At 45.1% G+C, this 21,374-nt stretch overlaps 1 protein-coding gene across 2 annotated transcripts in view; it reads left to right on the top strand.

Moving 5' to 3' along the window:
• LDLRAD4 (low density lipoprotein receptor class A domain containing 4) overlaps positions 1 to 19,020 on the top strand; it is a 20,571-nt gene extending 1,551 nt beyond the window's left edge. For both annotated transcript variants that reach the window (XM_035901612.1, XM_009646205.2), the window contains 2 exons: positions 10,268 to 10,321; positions 11,578 to 19,020. In XM_035901612.1, coding sequence (XP_035757505.1) covers positions 10,268 to 10,321; positions 11,578 to 12,120 — 597 coding nt within the window. In that variant the 3' untranslated portion in view covers positions 12,121 to 19,020. The remainder of the gene's footprint in view (positions 1 to 10,267; positions 10,322 to 11,577) is intronic.
• The last annotated feature ends 2,354 nt before the right edge of the window (positions 19,021 to 21,374 follow it).

The raw sequence follows: 21,374 nt of genomic DNA, 5'->3' as shown, positions 1-21,374 counted from the left end.
GGGGGGTTCTGGGGGAACCTTTAATTTTTTTTTTTTTTTTTTCTTGCGGTTAGATTTCAGCCAGATCAGCGAGCCAAGTGTCCGGGCAGGGGAGGGAGCGCTGGCAGGGGAGGAGGCAGGGATGCCACAGCCAGGGCTGGACCTGAGCAGCTTCTGTGGAGCTGCCCCCCTGGCAATTGGCAGCTCCCTCCTGAAAGCCAGCTGTAAAATGTGAGGAATGCAGGGTTCCCAAAACTCTCGCTTAGCACATTGCCTGCACCCTCTTGCAGGGGTGAATACCTCTTACCTTGGAGGCTGTGTGGGGAGGAAAGGAGCTGTCTCTTCAAGGGGAAGTCGCTTAATTCCCTAACGCTTCAGTAGTGCAGGAATATTTAGCTCTAATGTGGTTACAGATGCAACTGGAACTCGTCAAACCTTAACCTTGTGGACTTCAGGGCTGGAAAAATTGGCTAGATTAATTTGAGTGTTGCTTTGAAATGGACACTGTAATTCAAGAACCACACTTCTGTCCAAAAAATGTTAGCTATAATTGCTACAAGTACCTAAAATGAAATAACTTGAGATGAAGGAAACGCATTTTCATCTTCACAAATCTTTTAAAACTGCAGTAAGCTGTCAAATGGGTGAAGTAACCCATTATTTCCTTTGTATGGTTCATTAGTGTTGTCTGTTATCAGAGCAAGTGGTGCCTTTTGTCTTGGACACGAGGGAGGAAACATCACTGTCTTGTCAAGAAGAACACGCAAATTGGCAACGGGGACTTGGGAGCTGCTTTAGTATCCAGAAGTGCTCTTAAATAACTTTAAAGATACTGACTCAGTTTTGGTTTGATGGCACGCTTATAAGTAACGATAGTCATAGCCAAGCGAGCCCTTCATAGGAGTTGATGATTGGTTGGCAAGAGCCGGTTACTAATTCTTCCGAAAACTCTCTGGTACAGGCTTGTCATCGCTATTACTCATCTGGATTTCTGATAAGCTGAAGCTGTTCTTAAAAGAAGGTCATACTTGTGGGGAATGGGACTTTGGAGGTCATTGAGGTCAGACGTCAAATATGTTTGAGATTTTCCTTTGTCTTAAGTGTTAGAAGGAAATTCTGATAGAAACTGGTTGTGCGCTACTTGCAGTGCCAGCCTTAAAAACAGTGTGCGGTGCACAAGGGTTGGGAAACTAAAGCGTTTGCTCTGTGATGTGCAACTGGAAATTGTCTGTTCTCATTGTCCACGGAGGAGTGGGTTGCACAAGGTAAATAGATGGTGTGAGCAGTAAGATGCAGGTTAGATTATACACTTCAAAAATAATTTCTTTTCTAATGAGGCAGGCCTTGTTCTCTGTGCAAATGCTATCAATAAGTGGATTCTCTTCCAAGGGAATGGGGTTTTTTTAATGGTATATAGACTCTGAAAACAGATTCAAATGTTTATGAACTGCTAATGTCTGAAGAAAATATCATTCTGACTCAGGCCTTCTGTTGGTGGAGAAACAGTGAATGGAAATAGAGGAAGCTCAGCTGTATTCCTTAAAACAGTAAAGCAAATTAATTGACTGGCTGGTTCTGTTAGTGAGCTATGAAGTGAACCTTCCTTCATGTAGCTGAGGTGTATCAAGATGCAGAATTATGCCTTTCTCATTCAGATGGGCCTCTTCTTGTCCTCTTGTTACCTTAAATTTTCCTTTTCTTCAAGCCTGTCCTATTTCTAGATAATTGTGTCTTCCAACAGTTGAGCTGTGGCTGAATTGCACATATTTCTGGCCCCGTAAAGACCAACTATCAAACGGGCGATCTCTCTTTCTCTGGTTCTTCTAGAAAGTTTAATGGAAGTGAACAGATAGATTATCTACTGCCTTTCTTGCCAATCTCGCACCTGTAAAACTCATGGGGCCAGGCCTCCAACAATGAAATAAAAAGTATTTGTGGGTTTCTTCTTTGTCTGGCTGAACTTTCTTAGTCTTCTAAAAAAAAAAAAAGCCTAGAAGTTGAAATTATCATTGTTTTCCAAGTCCAGAAAATAGAGTAAGTAAAAGAGGGTGAAGTATCACTAGAATCACAAGTGTTAGTGACACTCTGAAGGGCAGAAAAGGGATTGATCCCAGAAGAAAAAAAGTTGCTCTTTGACAAACACATGCTGAAAAGTAGTTGCTAATATTCCTGTTATGTAAATATGCTTTCCTCTGTGACCACCAGTTCATGTCTATCTTTTTCTTTTATTTCTTTTTTTCTCTTTCATCCCTTCTGGAGCCTCGTCTTCCAATCTTTCCCCTGGTCTTTGCTTGGTTTATTACTTTGGTTAGTGTGCTGAGGCCTTAAACAGACCACAGCAGGGGCAGGATGACCTTTGAGTGCTCAGGAGTACCGGATGCTTCTGCAGCAGTGCTGCCAAGGATGCTGCCTACCCTCCCATGGCAAGCCGTGCCCTCTCCTAGTTTGGGTATTAAAACATTCAAAGCCTCTTGTAATGCTAGCAGAAATACGAGTTTTGGGGTTGTAACTGTGAGAACAATGCTGAGTGATGACTGTTGGCACAAGCAGCAACCTGAAGTGAGTGTGCATGGTACTGAATGGTGTCCATATCGCGATGGATAAAATATTGAACGCTTCCCCCTGCTGGCTGATCCATCAGCAGTGTTTGGCTTTGCATCTGGGAGCAAGCCAAGGTTTGCAGAGCATCTGAGGGGGATGTGAAGGCTGTGGGGTGTGCAGTATACCAGGAGCATGCCCAGGGCTGCTTTTCAGGGACAACACAACCTCTCCCATGGGAGCAACTGATGCTACTGGCAGTGCTGGGGGGAGTCTTGGGGCAGAGCCATGTGGCAGCCTTGGAAGGGCACATCCACGCACAGGGTATGTGTGCCTAATGTCCCAGGGGAGGTGTGTGTAGCAGTGTTGTTGGCTGTGACTTGGGAGGACTGATGTTGTATTGGGAGGACAGTGTTACTGATAACCAAAACCATCCTGCTGGAATGTAGGTAGCTGTGGCTGAGCGGCTGCTATGGCCACTCTACTGTTTGGTGGGATAAACCCAAGGTAAATCTTGCTTTCTGATGATTAACTCTTGTTAATGATGACACTTGTCATCATCAGTGATTTCCAGGGGGATACAAGGTAAATCTTGCTTTCTGATGATTAACTCTTAAGTGTCATCACCAGTGATTTCCAGGGGGATGTTGAGGGAAAAGGGATTAACTAAGTGACTTACAAGGAGGTGCTTAATGAGCTTCTGGTGTTCCTAAATTGATTCTTCCCCCCCCATCCCAGTGGGGGACAGACAACTTCTGCCTTTGCATCTTTTCCTCTTACAAAGTGCATGCTGAAGGGGCACTGAAGACTTTGAATGCCCCAGGCCCACGCCTGGCAGCGAAGTCCCTGCATCCATCGCACAAGATGCTCACCCCAACCAGCCCCTGCCTCCCAGCCCCGATGGCAGCATCGCTGCCAGGGCTAGTCAGCTTGTGTTAGGGCCTGCATTGATAATGCCCATCTTGAACACCAAGCTCCAGGAGCACAGCGGTAAAAATACCACCCTCCTTCTTGAAACAGCTATTTTAGAATAAAAGGGGAACATCGGGAGGGTGACAGAAAATACTCAGTAATATTGACAGCTCCAGGGATCTGTTGGTGACTTCAAATGTTAGTCTTGCCTCTTGGCCTTTTAAATTATTCCTTCTGTTTCCCTGCTGGCATCCCTGGCCCACTTGCCCTCATTTTCTTACTGACATGTGCAAAAGACAGAAAAACCCAGTGTGATCAAGAACCCAGTCTATAGCTGGGAGACAGCACAAGTGCCATAGACCATCCCGCTTTGCCAAACCTTTTCCTTTGCACCAGGCATCAGTTGGCAGGAGATGGATGTGCGCTGTGTTCTCCCGCTGCCTGCGTGAGGGACATGGGCTTGCCTCTCCTCAGGGTGTGCTGCCAGGAGGGATGGCGTGTTTCAGCTGCTGCTCTTTGAAGTCTACCACAGTAAAAGCCAGAACAACTTTAATAAGGGCAGGATCATCTAGGAAGTCTGCAGGTAGGATGAGAAGCAAGGAGCGGTGGCTTTGGGTGGCTCCTGACTCTAGTGTGTCACCTTGGGTGACTTGCTTCATCTCCAAATAAAGGAGGAAGGATAAGAATACTTATTTCCTTCACTTGGATGAAATGAAGATTACGTAAAGTGGTAGAGTGCTGTGAAGCTGGGGAAATAAAAATTTTAAAGCATTAAGTAACAGAAATAATCCCTCTAGGCGTAGGGAGGTGGACTACAAGTGGGGGGCTTGGCACTCTCCGTGATTATCTCTCCCTCGTACCTCTCCTCCTTGGTACTGCGCACCCCTCTGCCGGGTGCTGTAACCTTTCCTGCCTTTGGGAAACACAGCTTTTAAAGGGAAGAACAACCCTGCTGGAATACTTGTCATTCTCTTGGGGACAATGCACTAGTTTTGCTTTGCTTGTCTTTGGCAGGGAAAATCTTGTAACCTTAAGAGCTGCGATGGTCTCTATTGCCTAGGAAGAGGTAGGGAGGAACGAGCTCCCATGCCTTCCTGGAGCATTTTGAGCAAAGCCACTGCTTTAATGTGGTGTAATATATCGCTGCCACCTAGGGCCAAAATCAGAAACTACACTGCTCTCTGAAACTTCATTTGCAAAAAGAGGTGTGTGTATTTGTGTGTGTGTGTGTATATACATATTTAAAAAAAAAAAGAAAAATCTGAGTTTAATTGAGGGGAAAAGAGGGATCTTAATACCTGAAGTGCATTTCTAAAAGTGAAAAATTGACTTTTGTTTCTGAGGAAATACAATTTCCAGGAGCATTCTGAAAAGTAGAAAAAACCCGAAAGTTTCCATAAGAGTCAGTAAAAAAGCAGAATGTGGATTATATGGGGTTGTTGTGGTTTAACCCCAGCCGGCAACTAAGCACCACGCAGCCACTTGCTTGTTGTCAGTCCCATGGATGGGATGGGGGAGAGAATTGGAAAAGTGAGAACTCGTTGGTTGAGATAAAGACAGTTTAATAGGGAAAGCAAAAGCCACATGTGCAAGGAAAGCAAAACAAGGAATTCATTCCTTATTTCCCATCGGCAGGCAGGTGCTCAGCCATCTTTAGTGGTGACTTGAGAAAACAGGCACCATCCCTCTGAACCCCCCCTGCCCCTTCCTTCTTCGTCCCCCAGCTTTATATACTGAGCATGATATCGTATGGTCTGGGATGTCCCCTTGGTCAGTTGGGATCAGCTGTTCTGGCTGTGCCCCCTCTCAGCTTCTTGTGCACCCCCAGCCTGCTCGCTGGCGGGGTGGGGTGAGGAGCAGAAAAGGCCTTGACTCTGTGCAAGCCCTGCTCAGCAGTAACGAAAACATCCCTGTGTTATCAACACTGTTTCCCGCACAAATCCAGAACGTAGCCTCATACTAGCTCCTGTGAACAAAATTAACTCTACCCCAGCTAAAACCACCAGCACAGGGATGCTTATGCTTTATTACAGTTTAAGGAATTTTTCTTACTAAGTGTAAATTTTTACCTGCAATTTATCCCAAGTTAAACATTCTTCTGATAACTTTCTTTCCTGCTGTCTGTCAATGTGCTGATGCTCATCCAAGGTAGTTGGATGACGCTGTGTGCTCCAGGAAGCACAGTGTTTAAAAATGGCCTCAAAAAGTCATCTTCCTAAACTTTAATTCTAGAGGCTGTTAACCTTTGTAAAATACAAATTAGGCAAATTATCTTAGGCTTATCCAGTCTCCTAAGCTCTAAATATTGAGTTAAATAATCATCACCATAAGATAATTAAGTAATCACCCAGCTGGATTTGTTAAATGATGCTGTTATTTCAAAACCTAATCACAAAATTAATTTCTGTAAATTATTGCAAAACCTGGGAATGGCTAAGGTCAGCAAAAGACACAGCTGGATCCCTAGGATTTTTCTTGCCTTGGTGTTATTTGTAGGAGCTAGGATTTACCATGGAGACTCATCCTTTTCATTCCAAAACTTAATGATGTTAAAAATTAATGCAGTAGAGGGAATGAATGCGTAAGCTTTCTCTCCCTGTTACTTTTAAGTAATGAAGTTCATGGCTGTAGACCTTTAGTCTGTTTAAGAAGGAGCAAATTGAAGTGGCTAGCTGTCGAGAACCTATAAGAAGCAAGTAAACAATATATTGCCCACAGGGGGGAAAAAAAGAGGTAAATTGCATTTGCTCAGGCTTAGCCTTGATTGCACATACCTGAGAACTACTTGTACAAATCCCTGGGTATTTGGTACGAGGGGGCATCCAGCAGGACCACCAGCACTGGGTTTGCTGGCTGGGAAGCTCCTGTTGGCATGTTGCCAGGCGGTGTGGTACCGGGGCGGCGAGCGTGGGCCAGGCCTGGCGGCTGGTTAGCTGTTGCGCCGAGCTGTATTCCTCGTGCGTGATATTGCCTTGCTCATGGGATAAGAAGTCGCTGAGTGAAAAGAAGTCAAAAATAGGGGTTTTTTTAATCATTAGGCCAATCTACCTTGGTATTTTGAATGAGGGAATGTAAATACAAATGCTGTCAGTTCTTACCTGATTTTCACTTGTCTGAGCACAGGGAAACATTTTAGCTGGCAAATGAAGGTCTGTAAGGAGAAGGACAAGGAGAGAACAAGAAGTAACGTTTTTCCCTCAGTAAGTCACCCCAGATTGTTCATGGCAGCCCCAGCATGTTATTTCTTACATCTGCATCTTGGGGTGTAGGGGGAAAGTCACGGGGATATTTTCCTTCTGCAACACTGAGGTTTTTCCTTTCTTCTCTTCTCAATGCCTTGCCATTGCCACAAGAATGGTGGGGTAGGTGGGTGCCAACCCTTGGATTAGATTGTATCCACCCAGTGCAGGGGAGGGAGGATTTCCCTGATATGAAGACTTGAGAAAGGTAGGTTTAAGTCCTCCGTGGTGGGTGCAGGGATTTCAGGAAGGCAGAATGACTGAAAAGGCCAAAATTGGGAATATGGTGTAGGCACCTGTTTGCATACAGTTCTCTTGCTCCAGACAGAGGCCACCTTCTGTAGAGGAGATGGGGTTTATATATAGAAGGCCAAGTGCAGAAAACCCCTGTAGCATTTCAGGGCAAGATTCAGCAAAGCACTTCAGTGTGTTAAATTTTTATTCATTTGCTATCTTTTCTCTTAGCCTTGGGATGTTAGCAGAAGGGCACATCTAAATGAGTAGTTACAGGTGGACCCAAGCAGAGCCTCCCTTTGCTCTGAGCTGGCAGTTCCCAGGCCAGCCCTGAAGCAGGAGCTGCACAGCTCAGCAGCAAGCTACTCCATCTGGCTCAGAGGCACCTAGTGAAATACGTGCTGTGTTAAAGGGGTATCTAGTATGTGATATTAAGCATAAATTATTTTCCCGTTCTGTTGTATCCTTCAAATACTTATAAACCCTATAGAACCATTCATAGTTAAGCACGGGCATGTTGTCCGTTGTCTCTTTCTCTCTATCTTCCTTTTCCTCCTCTCTACTCTTCTTCCCATGTTGTCATACTGCTCTCCTCTTAAAGTTTAGGAAGCCCCCCTACACGTTTGTATTATTTGCCATTGCAGGTCACTGTAGAGTAAGTTCCCATCCTAGAAGGATTCAAGGATTCCTCTGTAGCTGAGTGCATGAAATGCAGCTGTCTGTCAGCTCCTTCCCTTTCTCCTTGCCTCTCTCACTGTCCATTTTAAGAACTGTCCATGCACTGAGTGTAATGCCTTTTCCTACATTAGGCCAGTTAGTCTGGGCTTAATCTAGTGGTGATGAGAGAATCCTGTACTGTGGCACTGGACCAACCATGTATGTGTGGTGAGATTGGTCTGCACGTGGTATGTGAGCCTGGTATTTTCCACGCGTGAGCACGCTGAGCACATGCTATCGAGCCATCTGCTTGGGGAGCTCTTCTGGCTCCTGGGATAGAGATCTTATGGGGAGTTGGCTGCTGCCAAATGGTTTATTCAGTCTGCTGCTCTCTCCAGAGGAAACCTTGGGGAAGGGTGGGCTGTAGGGCACCCTGTCATAGGAGCCATGTTGTTACACATCCTTGCATCCTAAGGATCTAACAGCCTTGGAGTTAAGCTGCATCCCAAGCTGTCTAGCTCCTCAGGTACTTAGCCCAGAGTGGGGAGAACCTTGGGGTCATTTGGTATCATCATCTTGGTCCAACTATTCCAGCACCCTGGTCACACTCCGTGGGGTCCCTGTAGCAGCTGCAGTACCTTAAGGCAGGGTCTTTTACTGTACTGGGATTCAGGCATCAGCAGTAGAAGTAATGGGCAACTCCACTCTTCCATCAAATTGTTTCTGTTAGACGTTGCTGGTACCAGGTCTGTGTGCCTGAGCTCAGCATGCAGGTCCCGCTCCATCTCAGCATGAGGAGTTTTTCTCCATCTACTGCACCATCTCCCTCAGCTCTTACTCTCCTGCCTCAGGGGAAGTGGGCCCTGGGGTGGGAGTCATCATTTCCACTTCCACATTGGAAACTCTTTTACAAGGGAGTTGAAGTAACATGAGTGGTGGTGATAAATTGAATTCCTTTCTGGGTTGGGTCATCAGGCTTGCCTTTTTTCCCCTCTCTTCTGAGCCTGAACATGTTAAAGGAGAGACCAAGACAGTTGCATTAAGCATAATGCTACATGCAATCATATTTTTCAAACCATCACTCAGGAATCTGTTGCTGGGCTGCGTGTGGCCTGTAGTTCATGGGCAGTTAACCGAGCACTTCAGCTTTGACTAGTATGTTTTACTTAACAATTGCAACAGGCTTGGAGCCTACTGGGTCAGCTGCTGATAACCTGATTGTCTTCAACTGTGCAAATGTACCCTCAGATATTTCAAAATGAGGGTATCTGGGTGATGGAGGGGTGGAAAGGAAGGTGGGTACAAGTATGTATGTACATGTATATCCACAGTTACACAGTTGCAATTTCTTCTACTGACAAAACCTTATACAGGCACCGAAATACACGAACCTACATAAGATTTGCCTTTTGTGTAAGGCCTTTGCAAATGGGGATACTTGCAAAGGGAAGTTGTAAATAATTGCAGTTGTCAGCCTCCCTCTGTCTCTGCTCTCTAAAGCTTCAGAAGAGAAGTGATTGACCAGCTTTGTTATTCAAAGCATTTCCCTTAACAGCTGAATCCTGTGGGAGATTCTTCTTAGAGCAGCTTTCCTCTGCGGTGGACTCTCCTGACAAGATCACAGACAGCTTTTGGTCTCCGAGTGTCATGATGAACATCTAGTTAGGTCTATTTTTACATCCAAAATATGTTGAAAGATGCTATGCAGAGAAGAAGCAGTACAGTAAGATTTTGAAGTAGTCTATACAAGGTAATGCTTTTGGGGACAGCATGCATTTTCCTTCCTGTTCCTGAAATTTCTTATGTCTATAAAATTGTAGGAGTTGAATTAGCACCAAGAAAATAGTCATGACCATACAATGTTTTTATTTTCTCTTTTTGCACCAAGACTGAAATTCTGTGCTCTGATGCGTCCTTTCCAGCTTTGAAATTTTCCAGTAAAATAAATCCATTGTGGTAGTTACTGCTATTCTAAACAATTAATTGGGAAGAAAAATAATGATACACATGTGTTCTTCTTCACCCTTTTATTCTGCCTTGAGTGCTGGTACAGTGTCAGAACAGGCTTTCAAGGCATGAGAGAGAAAATACTTTGGCCTGAGAAGGTGGTTGGTGAAGCGGTTGAAGAGGGGAACCAGTGGCTGAAACCTCAGCTGCTTAATTACTGTTTATGGTGGGAATGGGGCAACTGACAGTTTTGACCAGAACATTCCTGGGGTTAGAGTGACTGTCACTTCACTGAGATTACAGACACGAGGTTTTATTGCAAACAGTTTTGGCTGTGGTGTGTAATGGGGATCCTGGCTGGCAGGTTGGCTTCATCGGACCTGCCGATTGTGCTGATGTGCCCTTGTCACAGGTTGGGAGGTAAAGGGTACCCGCTAAGCACGCAAGTGCTAAAGTGTCTCCTGTCATCTCTGCATCTTGCGACCGGCTTGCTGCATCCTTGCAGCCCCGTGAGGCTGGATGCTGTGGCTAGTGTCTTGGCACTTGCAAAATGGACCACGCTTGACTTGCTTGGGTGCAGAGCTGCTGTTTGCCCTAGTTTTGGAAAACAAGGGATGGGGCGTTACTTGGTTATCACCTTTCCTGAGGTGGAGACAGCCAGTCCTCAGAAGCTGACTGCTCCTAAAACTTGTGGTATTTGAGGTAGGATGGTGATATGATCTATTAATTTTTCTCTTTTGTTGTGTTTTTCTACATTCCAGGAAGGGTGCTTGTGGCCTTCAGAAAGCTCGGTTTCGCGCCAGGGTGCTTCAGAGGTACAGACAGTTTTCTTACTCTTTCCTGTTACGTATGTTTGGCTGCTCTCAAATACATGCATCTATTTAGTAAATAAAGCTTTTTCAGTGCAGACCAAGAGCCAGGTTCATGTGGACATCTGAGCCTGCCTTAACTCCCATTCCAAAAATGCTTACGAATTTTTCATTAAAAGAATGACATTCTACCTACCTGACACCTCATCTCCGTCTACAGCTTCCTATATCATAATAGGCATTCACAGGTAAGTGGCAGAGGCGAGTCTCGCACACAGTGGCTCAGTAGATTGAGTATTCAGTGGAATCTGTGAGACCAGTTGCTCTTCTCCCTGTGTTTTACCTGGATTTACAACAGATATCCTATCACCAGTGTCTCCCATCTTCCGGCTAGTACAGATCCCTGGGCTGAGTGATAATCTGTGGGTGTGTTGCTCCAAGTGACCCAGCTCACATGCATCAAACAGTGAATCTTCCTGGTGACTGACCTGGCATCTGTGAGGCTTGGGGGCTAAAGACCCTGTATGGAGCCAAAAATGAGAAGAGCAGTTTGATAGATCTAGATCTAGGAAGCTGGTGTGCCTCTGGATCTGGGCTAGACCAAGTGAGGAGCAATTGCTTCACACGGGGAGTCTTGAACTCTTCCTCTTGTAAGGCCTGACGTTCTCCAGGGCTTAATATGCTGGGGACATTTTTTCCACTCACAGTGCAGAAGCCTTGCAGGTCTTTGCCGGAGGCTGAGAACTGAGGGGGAGGAGGACACCTGATACACTCTGGTAGCGAAGGCGTGAGATATGCCAGGCCTTTACAAAATGTACTAAAATGACCATCTGAATTCTTTGGTGATGGAGGGTATTGCATTTATTCTGAGTAGGAGGGGCAGGCTCAGACTGCAGCTGAAATTCAGTATTGAGACATTTTTGTAAACTAGTTAATTATCAAGACTAGAGAGAGAGGGTCTCCTATGTACAGAAACAGAATTTTTTTTTCTCTCAGCTCTGCATGTTTTAATGTCAGAAGAAGCTGTGTGAGGTCTCGGTCTTCCTTCGTGAACCTGTTCTCAAGTATCTTGTGTTAGCTCCTTCCTGCAACTCCCACCTCTTCTTTTCACGTGCACGCGTGCACAGTATCTGCTGGGTTTAATATTTTAAGATAGGTGGCAAAGAGAAGTATTTTCTGTTTTATCGGCTCTTCGTAAATACAGAGCACTCACAGTGCTTTGCTCAGATGTGGAATCACATGTGTGTCTCTTCCCATTTCAGATCATGTATGCTCCAAGGTCCAGAGACAGGTTTACCGCCCCATCTTTCATGCAGCGGGACCGTTTCAGTCGCTTCCAGCCCACTTACCCTTACATGCAGCATGAGATTGACCTTCCTCCAACCATCTCCCTCTCCGACGGGGAAGAGCCACCGCCATACCAAGGCCCGTGCACCCTGCAGCTCCGGGACCCAGAACAGCAGATGGAGCTCAACCGGGAATCTGTCAGGGCACCACCCAACCGAACCATTTTTGATAGCGACTTGATAGACATCTCGATGTACAATGGGGGCCCCTGCCCACCAAGCAGCAATTCGGGCATAAGTGCAACCAACTATAGCAGTAATGGAAGGATGGAAGGACCACCCCCGACGTACAGCGAGGTCATGGGGCATTACCCAGGCTCCTCTTTTTTCCATCACCAGCACAGCAATGCGCCTCCTCCCTCGCAGAGGGGGAGCAGACTTCAGTTTCAGCAGAACAATGCAGAGAGCACAATAGTCCCCAGCAAAGGCCAAGACCGGAAACCGGGAAACCTGGTCTAAGTTACTCGCCCAGGTGCATTTGAACTGAAGATGAGAGATTCAAGCAGAGCGGTGGAGGAAGACCCCCATGCTCCGGTGCACAATGTTGTTACGTTTCACGTGGTACAACTTAGTAAAACCAAACGTGCAAACCAGTTCTTTGTTTCTGATTCCTTTCAGGGGAATTGCATGCAAAGCAGATTGAAAGAAATACAAACTTCCATTCAGTTTGTCTACGAGCAGTGTTTCGGGGAGAGGGGGGGATATATTATTTTTTTTAATAAACTATTTCAATTATTTAATTCTAAAAGTTAACTTAGCACAGAAATGAGGCTTGCACAGCCTGTTTTATACTCACTCAATGGCAGAAGGAAGAAGGTGGTTCTGCTAGATAAATGGGGGAAGAATTGGCCAGTTTGCTTTTTTTTTTTCCTCCCAGGGTGTGGATTTTTTTTTAATATGAAACAAAATTCCTGTTTTGTGTGCCAAGGTATAAAGTTGAGAACTTAGATGAATGCAAGGAATTAATTTGTGTTGTGATAAATGTGTTTTAAAAAGTTGCACTATCTTAATGTTTTAAAAAAATATATATGAGGGAACTGTTTTATGTGAAGTTCTTCTATATGTTGTCTTTTCACCTGTGGAATAAGGATAGAGCCCCAGAAGTAATCTGGAGGAGTTTGCCCCCCTCCCCTCCCCGGGTTTGCTAGAAAAAGGGGACAGGACTTAGCCTAACATCTCTTGACTTTTACAAATCAAGAAATACAGGGACACTTAACTTGTCTTGCAATAATTTGCATTCAAATAACAGTGCGTCAATGAAGTGTCTTGGAGACTTTTGGATGGAAGAAGGCAAATACGAAATCCCAGCATTTTCCATCACTTAGGGTTTAGCTGTTTTGCAGTGCAGACTATTTGTTTCGTAAACAGCAAAACAAAATCCCAGATGTGTTAATTTGTATCGATTCTAACTAAGTGCTGCCATCCTTTTCCTTTTCGTAATGCAGTATCGCCAGTACTTAATGGTTTTAGAGATTTTTGTCCTCACTGTAGGCTGAAATGTATTTAGTCACATATCATGACATTATGCAATAAATGGTTTAAAAATGCAAGGTGGGTTTTTTTCCCCTGCAATTGCTGTTAAAATATGTGAGACTCTGTTGTGCTTTTCGCTCTCCGTTTCATCCTTTAGATACTGAAGTTCAGCCCTGGAGATCCATCCTGTTGAAGTGAAGGGGCCTTCATAGCTATGACACCCCCTTCCCCACCCCCTGCCATGTTTCCGCAGCAGTACCGAGGGCGCTGGTGGCAGTGGTGCTGGCTTCTGTGGCGCCCCGGGCAGGGATGTGGGAGCACCCGTTGCTCTTGCCGCAAACCGTTTTGGGTAAAGGCGGCGTGCAGGCGTATTAACTCAGTCTCTGTAAGCCCTAGTTTTGCCATGCTGGTCTTAAGAGTAGTTGGGAGACGTTACCTGCCTGGAAAGCGGCACGTGGGGGATTTCTTCCCCGGCTGTTTCTGCGTGGAAGCACAGGCAGCGCTGGAAGGCAGTTGACAAACGGTGGTAGTGGCCTCACAAGCACATGAAAAAGCACAACTTGCACTTAAAATGCATTTTGGAAATGGACTTAAAGTAAGAACCTTTAGAGTCTTAGCTTGAATAGTTTCTAATATATATGTGTATGTGTGGGTGTCATAGACCTTTTCACTTTAAGATCTTTCACTTTTTTTCTATATTTTCTTAAGCCTTGTGCTTGGTTACGGGCAGCAGCCACTGAGTGCCCTGAGCGCGCCGTGGAGGGGTACCGTGCCCAAGCGCCTGGTCCCATGGCTGGAGGCTGGATTTCTGCAGGACTTCTGCACCCCAGGGGCTCTGATAACTGAAGTGCATCTTTGATCTATGCAGAGTTTTAATGCCAAAACAGTATGCGTGTCTGCGTGTGTGTGTTTTACGAGCCTCAGTGTAGATTATTTTCTTCATAAGGTTAATTTGGTTTTATTCTAGCTTAGAACATGTTTGTGTAACTGTTAGTCTGAATATGCAGCCTCATTTGTCTCTGTAATTGTTTTTTTGGTCTGAGTCACGCTGGTAATGCAGAGTAAAGCTGCCTTCTAATGTGTGTGTTATTTGAAGGGAGAGAGAGAGATTGTATGATGGGATTCACTTTCTTTTTTAATTTTTCCCCCCACTCAGACTCGCGGGACGGGTGTTTAGGAGATGACTAGGTGGCTGTCGGTCAGCTAGGGCTCTTGTCGTGTCTGGTTCCTGGGAATAAAAGCTGTGAAATCAGATTTTTGCAACAACCTTTGAACATAATTCTTAGTTAAAAAAAAAAAAAAAATACAGAAGACAAAACCAGAAAATGTTGGTTTTGGTGTTCAGTGACTTTCATTGTCCTGCAGAAGTGAGCTTTTAAGTCACAGAATGTGTGTGCCTACACAGATACTGTGCTGTTGCCTCAATGAGGATTATTTGGCGGAGAAGCCTTTAGGCGAGAACTCATTTGTCATGGCAGAGCACACCTGGACTGGGCCCTGGGCCTGGACTGGTTGAGTACCAACTTTTCCCCATGCACAGATCTCAGCGAAGCGAGCCTTGAAGTTGCCTTCAGTGTCACCCCTTGGGAACATGCTTTCTTCGAAGACAGCCCTTCGCCATCTTTTGCCATCCCTGCATGCCAGTGGATTTATGCACTTCCCATTAACGTTGTCCCGTGTGATGCGTGCACTGTTGTCTCTTAATTTTTCTCAACTGAGGACATGTTTCTTTGCGTGGAAAATGTTCCGGTTCTGTAGAAAAGATTTGTTTAAAAAGAACTTAGTATTTGTTCACCTAGCGGTCGCATTTCCTCTTGCATCTTTGCCTTCTCATCGTGTTCTGCTGTCCAAAGCTAGCGTGTAGCCAATATACCTGTCAGCTCTGAAAGCGGAGTCACCTGCTGCTTGCAGTCTGCTACTCTTGTTTTGGGGCCTCTTAGAGGAGTCAGTATTCTGTGATGAATATTAGTGGTCTCCAGTGGGGGCGCTGTCAATGGTATAGCATTGCAACAGTGTGTGTTTTCTCTTTCTATTTTTTCCTTTGTTGCAGTGAGAGAGAATATGCCCTTGCTAACAGAACAGAATGGTCAAAGAAGGGATATTAGAATTAGATAACAGTATCAATCTACAGGCTTAGAAATCGGCAGTCTCTGAAGACAGGTAATTCTATGAAGCGTTCATGGAAAACTCACTTTGAAAATATCCAGAATTAATAAACTATTCCACAGCCACTCAAATGAAGCTTTGTAAATTATAAGAGATTTCTGCAAACACTGCAGAGTTAATCATGTAGATCATACCTTCGTACTGGCGTTCCAGTTTACGTGCATCATGCACAAACCCCACATAATAGCTGTGCATGGAGTTTTCGATGTGATTGATCATATTAGCCTGAATTCTGGTTGCATCTCCTGACCTTTGCCTAGTAACCCATCTTCCCAAAGTTCAGTCCAGTGATGTCCCCGCTTCAGAAATTTTCAAATTAAAAGATTTGGTTTTTTAAATGTACCTTTAAGAAATAAAGCATTATGACCTCTATCCTACCGCAAAGGATAATTTCTCCCTTGTGTGTTTTGGCATGGCTCCCATCTTGGTGCCAAGTGTGCCCCATCTTTGATGTTTTCCTATGATCTTGCAGGGCTAGAAAAGGCAGGGGGTTTAGCAACAGAGAAGAGGGTGTCTTATCCCAGTTTCCCGATGGAGCACTCAGCACTTGGCTCTAATTCTGGATGTGCATTTAGCCTGGTTTTGGTTGGGTTCATTTCAGTGCTGTACAAGCCGGCTCTGTGTATGTGGCGCTGCTTACAAGATGTGAGTGAGGGATGTGAGGGCTCGTACCCAGTTGACGGGGCGGTGTTCAGATCCCTTTCCTGTAGCGTGTGGCATGTGCAGAATTCACAGTACTTTATCTAATAGTTGTTCTTGTCAGGGAGGGCCTCCTTAAGCTACTCCTCGTCTTGTCACTGATGAACTTGGCACTTAACCCAGTCTCGGTCTGATGTGACTTTATTACAGCATGCTTTTTCCTTCTAAGTATGAAAACTCAGGTGCGTGGCCCATGTACAGGTTCCTGATGGCTCGCGAGGAAGGTAGTTACGTTCCTGCAGTCATGGAACCTGCGGGAACCATGGGTCAAGCTGTGCTTCATTTGGGTTTTTTCATTGCTTGCCCACTTCTCCCACCAGTTTATCTCAGCTGGAAACGGCTTCTGGTATCCCAAATCTCTGAATTTTTGTGTTGCAGAAATAGGGGGAAAATGTCACTGAGTTGTTTTTTTATTTTTTCCTGTGAACGTGGTTCAGGGAAGGGCAAGGAGTGAAATGACGTTGTTTCTGGAAGAATGCACTTTCTTTGCAATAGGGAAGAAAGCCTTGTCCTGCTGGAGAGCCCCATGCGCAGGCTGTCTGAAGCGGTCGTTTCTAACCCTGCCAGGCAGGGAGATATTGGACCTTAAAAGTGATGCTCTGATTTGTGAGGAATGTTTGTAATGGTTTGGAGAAGATTGATTACTAACCTTTCTCTGACTCTGAGCCCCGAAAGCTCATGGTAACTAAGGTAGCCTGATTTCATAGGCAAAGAAAAGGAAAATAGTATGCTGGTGAAAATAGGTATGCGCCAAAATTGTTCTTTGCTTTTTTTGCCCTTTTCCGCCCCCCCCCTTCTTCCCCCAGGGATAAACAATAGGCTTGCTGGTACCTTTGAAGGTATTTAGGATTATTCACAAGTTCTCTCTGGCCATTACCATTAAGTCATGCCCGTGCACATGTGTGTGTATACATGCCTGCATGCAAACTTGCACCTGTATCCTACCCCTTAATTATATATTGGTTACTGTTCCATAATCTCCTTCCAGAAGTGCTAAATGGCTATATATTGTGCTCTCAGGAACGATGACAGGTCATTTGTCAAAACAGCTGGAGGCATGAGGAGTATTTGCTTTTCAGTCCTGTAAATGTACCGGCCCTGTTTTTGTCATCAGGGGAGTTTCTTGCTGGGCAAATTCTTGCCCATGACCTGGTGCGCTAGTGCATCTTCTGTGCCACAGTGTTCTCCTTTTGGGTGAGCTTTGAAAAAATCCTCCTGCTTTTGGGACAACCCTGATGTGGACCTCGTACTGGCGTAGAGGAAGGAAATTTACTTTGTGTACTCTAAATCTCAGAAGCATGTTTGTTCAAACCTAGCCCATGCTGAGAACCAAGTGATCCATTTGTACAGGGGGGTCGTATGAAGGCTGGCTTTTGATTATGTCTTTGCTTTATAGGTAAAGTCTGTTGCAAATAACTTAATTACACATATCTGGTCTTTTCCCACACTGCGTTGCCTGCTTGCCAACCAGTGCGATTACAACTTTTCTCCTAAACTAGCCCCAAGTGCATCAATTGTTGAAATCCCTGGGAAGAGGCACTCTTACTGGATTGCCTGAGACCTGCTGAGGTTTTTTTAGAGCATGGAGAAGTCCCTTGTGAGGACATCTTGAACTTACAGAGGTTTCCTATCTGAATGCTCTGTTCTGCTTGTTTCATTAGGAAATTGAAGTTTAAAGTTTTGAGAGTGGCCCAGTGGAAAATGTTGGTTGGTAAGATTATTTTTTTTTTTTTTTAATACTTAATATATTGTTTGCCAGTCTGTGCTCATTAATCAGGGGTGTAAATTACCTTTTGACCCACCTCCGATTGCCATTGCTATGCTGGCAAAAGCCCCATTGGGCACGCTTGCACCAGCAAGAGAGAGTCATTTTCTTGGTACGGCTCCTCCTGGGGAATTAGCAGAAGCTGCCCCACTGAGTTCAGCCTCCAAAACCAACATCAGAGCTGCGCTGCCTCTTCCCAGCAAACTCAAGCGTAGGTGGTGGCGCAGTTTCGATCAGGTGCTCTGCTCCGCTAGCAAGTACCACAGACAGGCTGGTGGAGGAGTCTACTGGTGTCTCCTTGAAATCACAACTATTTGCATGAAATATATTTCCGGGCCGCTAACGCTGGCTTTGTAACCGCTCACGACATTTCTTCTTCTTCGAGAGGGAAAAACCAAGCCCGATGTTGTACTGAGAAGTGTTGCAGACTCTCCTGGCTCTTACTTCTGCCTCGCTGTCGTCTCTTCCGTTTTTAGACTGAACACGGGCAACCCGGTAGAGCTAGCATCGCTTTCCTGCTCTAAAAGAGCTGACCTTTTTATGTTGGTTAACAATAAAGAAGCAAACTCGACGCCGAGAGATACTTCCCCCTTCCCTCCGACAGCCGTGTGATTTACTGCCAGAGCTGGCTCTGCCAGTCCTTTGCTGTATCGCTGCTGCTGCTGCTTGCTGCTGTTTTCCATGGTTTGGTGCGTGAGCTTTCTGGAACAACGTGGTGTGTGTAGGATCTCGTGGGTGACGAAGCTGTCTCTCTTATTCTTCCCTTCTCTCCTTGGTTTGTGCTTGTCTGTCCGCCGTGGTAGGTTTATTAATAAATTATATACGTCCGTATTAGGTATAATTTTGAGGAGGTTTGCATGTCGGTAGTTTGTAAGCAACTAAGGTGCCTCATGTTCAGGTCTGAGCAGATAGGAATCCCCTTGCACTCAAGAGGGCCTGATCCAAAGCCTGGTGAGGTTGGTAGGAAGGCTCTTGCCGACTTAGGGGGCTTTGGATCAGGCCTTACGCTCCCACCTTTGTTGTGCCTCACTTAAAATGGTGCTTTTTCAGTTGTCTGTCTTTTTTTCTGTTGGTTTTTTTTTTTTTTTCTTTGTATGGTGCTGTGTATAACTTGAATATATTATGCACATATCCTACCCAATGGGTAGAACAAACAAACATACAAAAACGAATAGATGTTGTTAATACTGTAAGATAATGTATAGATGATACCAATTTTAACACAAAAAAAAAAAAAAAAAGATGGCATAGACTTTGTGAATGCCAACTTCTGTGCTTGGTCCTTTTTTGTAAGAAAATTTGCAAATGAATGCATACAAATGACAAAAAGTCCATGTATTTTATTTTCCTATTAAATATCAATATAATATCATAAGGGAAAAAGTTTGAACAAATCCTTTTTGACTAGCCTGTGTATAGCAATTGGTCATTTGATGCATCTTTGCTGTGAAGATTTGTTCCTTTTTTTTTTTTTTGATGTGTCACTTTAAGAAAAAGGAAAAAACACAAAACAAACAAAACCTCCACAGCTTTAACCTTGCAACCAGATGCTTCTCATATTGGTTGTTGCCTCCCTATTGCTGAGTTGGACCAGTATTAGTTACTACTTCTCCAGCAGATATGTTATTTATTATTATCCTTGATTACCTTCTTTTAAAAACAAACAACTTAGGAACGGGCTAAAACCTTTCGAATCTTTTTATCCACATCCTAGATTTGAAGTGAAGCTCAGACAAGTGGGAACCGACCCAAACCGTCCCTGCAAAAATCAAAACTAGGCCAAGGGGAGTCTTGTGACCCCAGCCAGCCGCCCCCCCCTGGTCCGGGACCCCGCCGCTGCAAACTCACCTGAGGCTGGGTGCGTAGCTGGGATGCGCTGGTGACCCGTGTGGCTGCAGGGGGGCGAGCCTCAAGGGCAGCCGAAAAAAGCCGCAGCTGGTAGCGAGCTGAACGCAGGGTTTGAACGTGAGCTTGGAGTCAGCAGCGCTGGTGCTGCTGTGTTGGCCTCTGACAGCGGCGGCTTAACCCAGGTTCGTATTTAAGCTTATGGAGAAATGCCTGAACCTGTTCAGACCCAACACGGGGAGCGGTGTGGAAAGCGATCTGATGCTTTTAACTTCCTGCCAGGCTCCCTCGGCAGTTTGGTTCTCCCCCGGCATCTCCATGCGTTTGGCTGTCCGTCCCCGTGCCCCCGCGCGCTCTCGGCGTGGGCTCTGCGGTAAAGCAAATACCTCAGGAAAACCCAACATGAAGTTCTAGTGTAGAGACTTGCAGATGCTGTACTTATTTTTCTAAACTGTTTGTTCTAACTGTCCCAGGACAGTAGGTGGTATAAAAGTGTATCGGTCCGAGACAGACTAGCCCTCTCACAGATGGATGCCGACTAACCTTTCATAGATGCTCGTGTCTATATGTAGCTTTTTTTATACTTGTCAGGCTTTAACCACGGATGTAAGGTATCAACGTGTTGGGATACGTTTGAGATGGCGTTTTTCTTCGGTTTTTCAGATGATTAGCTAAACGCTATGCGAAAACTCAGGGGGCCTTATCCGGGGCCCAGTGAAGTCACGGGTGAGGCTTCCTCTGGTTTGAGTGGGCTTTCGGTCTGGTCCGGCACGCTCGAGGATAGTGCTGTGGAGCACAGTCCTTGACGACTTCTCTGTCGACCTGAAACTTCAGCTATACCTTTGTCTGTAAATATCTTTTTAAAAGCCCTCACAGGAGTCCTGTATCTGAACGTTGGTCATGGTGGTTTTGGGGTTTTTTTGTTTTGTTTTAAAGGGTTTTTTATGGCCAGTTCTGCATCATCAAGCCCTTACAGGTAGCTTGTATCCGTCCCTCTTACGTATTGAGCTGTTTTGTCAGTAAGCGTGTACCATAGGGAAATACACGTATTTCATGAGTGTCATTTGTTGACTCATTTATTGTTTGTCAGGGCATAGAGTAATTGTTTGGGAAGTGCGCCTCGCCTGGCCGTGTTCAGGTTTCTGTTTGCACTGCAGTACCACTTCTGCGCGTGAAGGAAGAAAAACAAACAGAAAACCTCAGGCCTTGCCTAGGAAGACTCTGTACAGAGCAAACCTCCCGCTGGAGGAATCTAGGGTAGGACTTACCGTAAGAAAACTTGCATATTGAGCGGACCAAACGTGAGCAAGTCTCCTCTTGGAGGCAGTGATTTGCTTTGAAGCTGCAGCGGAAGGAGCAGACTGTCTATTAAGTGTACTCACAGCTGCGTCCACGCTTTTCCATTTACCACGAAGCACAGCAGGCAGCCAAGATTGTTTAAAAAGAAGTGTAAGCAGAAGTTATGAGAGCCTCAGGCAACATAGACCTAGCAAAAGTAATAATAATAATAACAGTAATAATAAAAAATCATTTTAATATTCTTTAACAGAGCTTTTCTACTTACAGTACAAAGACTACATAAGCGCTGATCGGGGTTTTATCTTTGTATGGCTATCAACTGCCCACCGTTGCCGTGCTCAGAGCATTTCACGATGGTGTGGACATCAGTCAGGCTGTTACACTTAAGATTAACCATCAAAGGCCTGGTTTTAGAGTGTTGACCCTTTCTTTGTTGTTTCTTGCTAGTTATTTTACAGTGTAAAAA

The sequence above is a fragment of the Egretta garzetta genome, unplaced genomic scaffold (assembly GCF_000687185.1).
Source record: "Egretta garzetta isolate BGI_Z169 unplaced genomic scaffold, ASM68718v1 scaffold259, whole genome shotgun sequence".
Lineage (NCBI taxonomy): Eukaryota > Metazoa > Chordata > Aves > Pelecaniformes > Ardeidae > Egretta > Egretta garzetta.
Note: the sequence above shows the minus strand (reverse complement) of the source record. Positions and strands in the feature narration are given on the sequence as shown.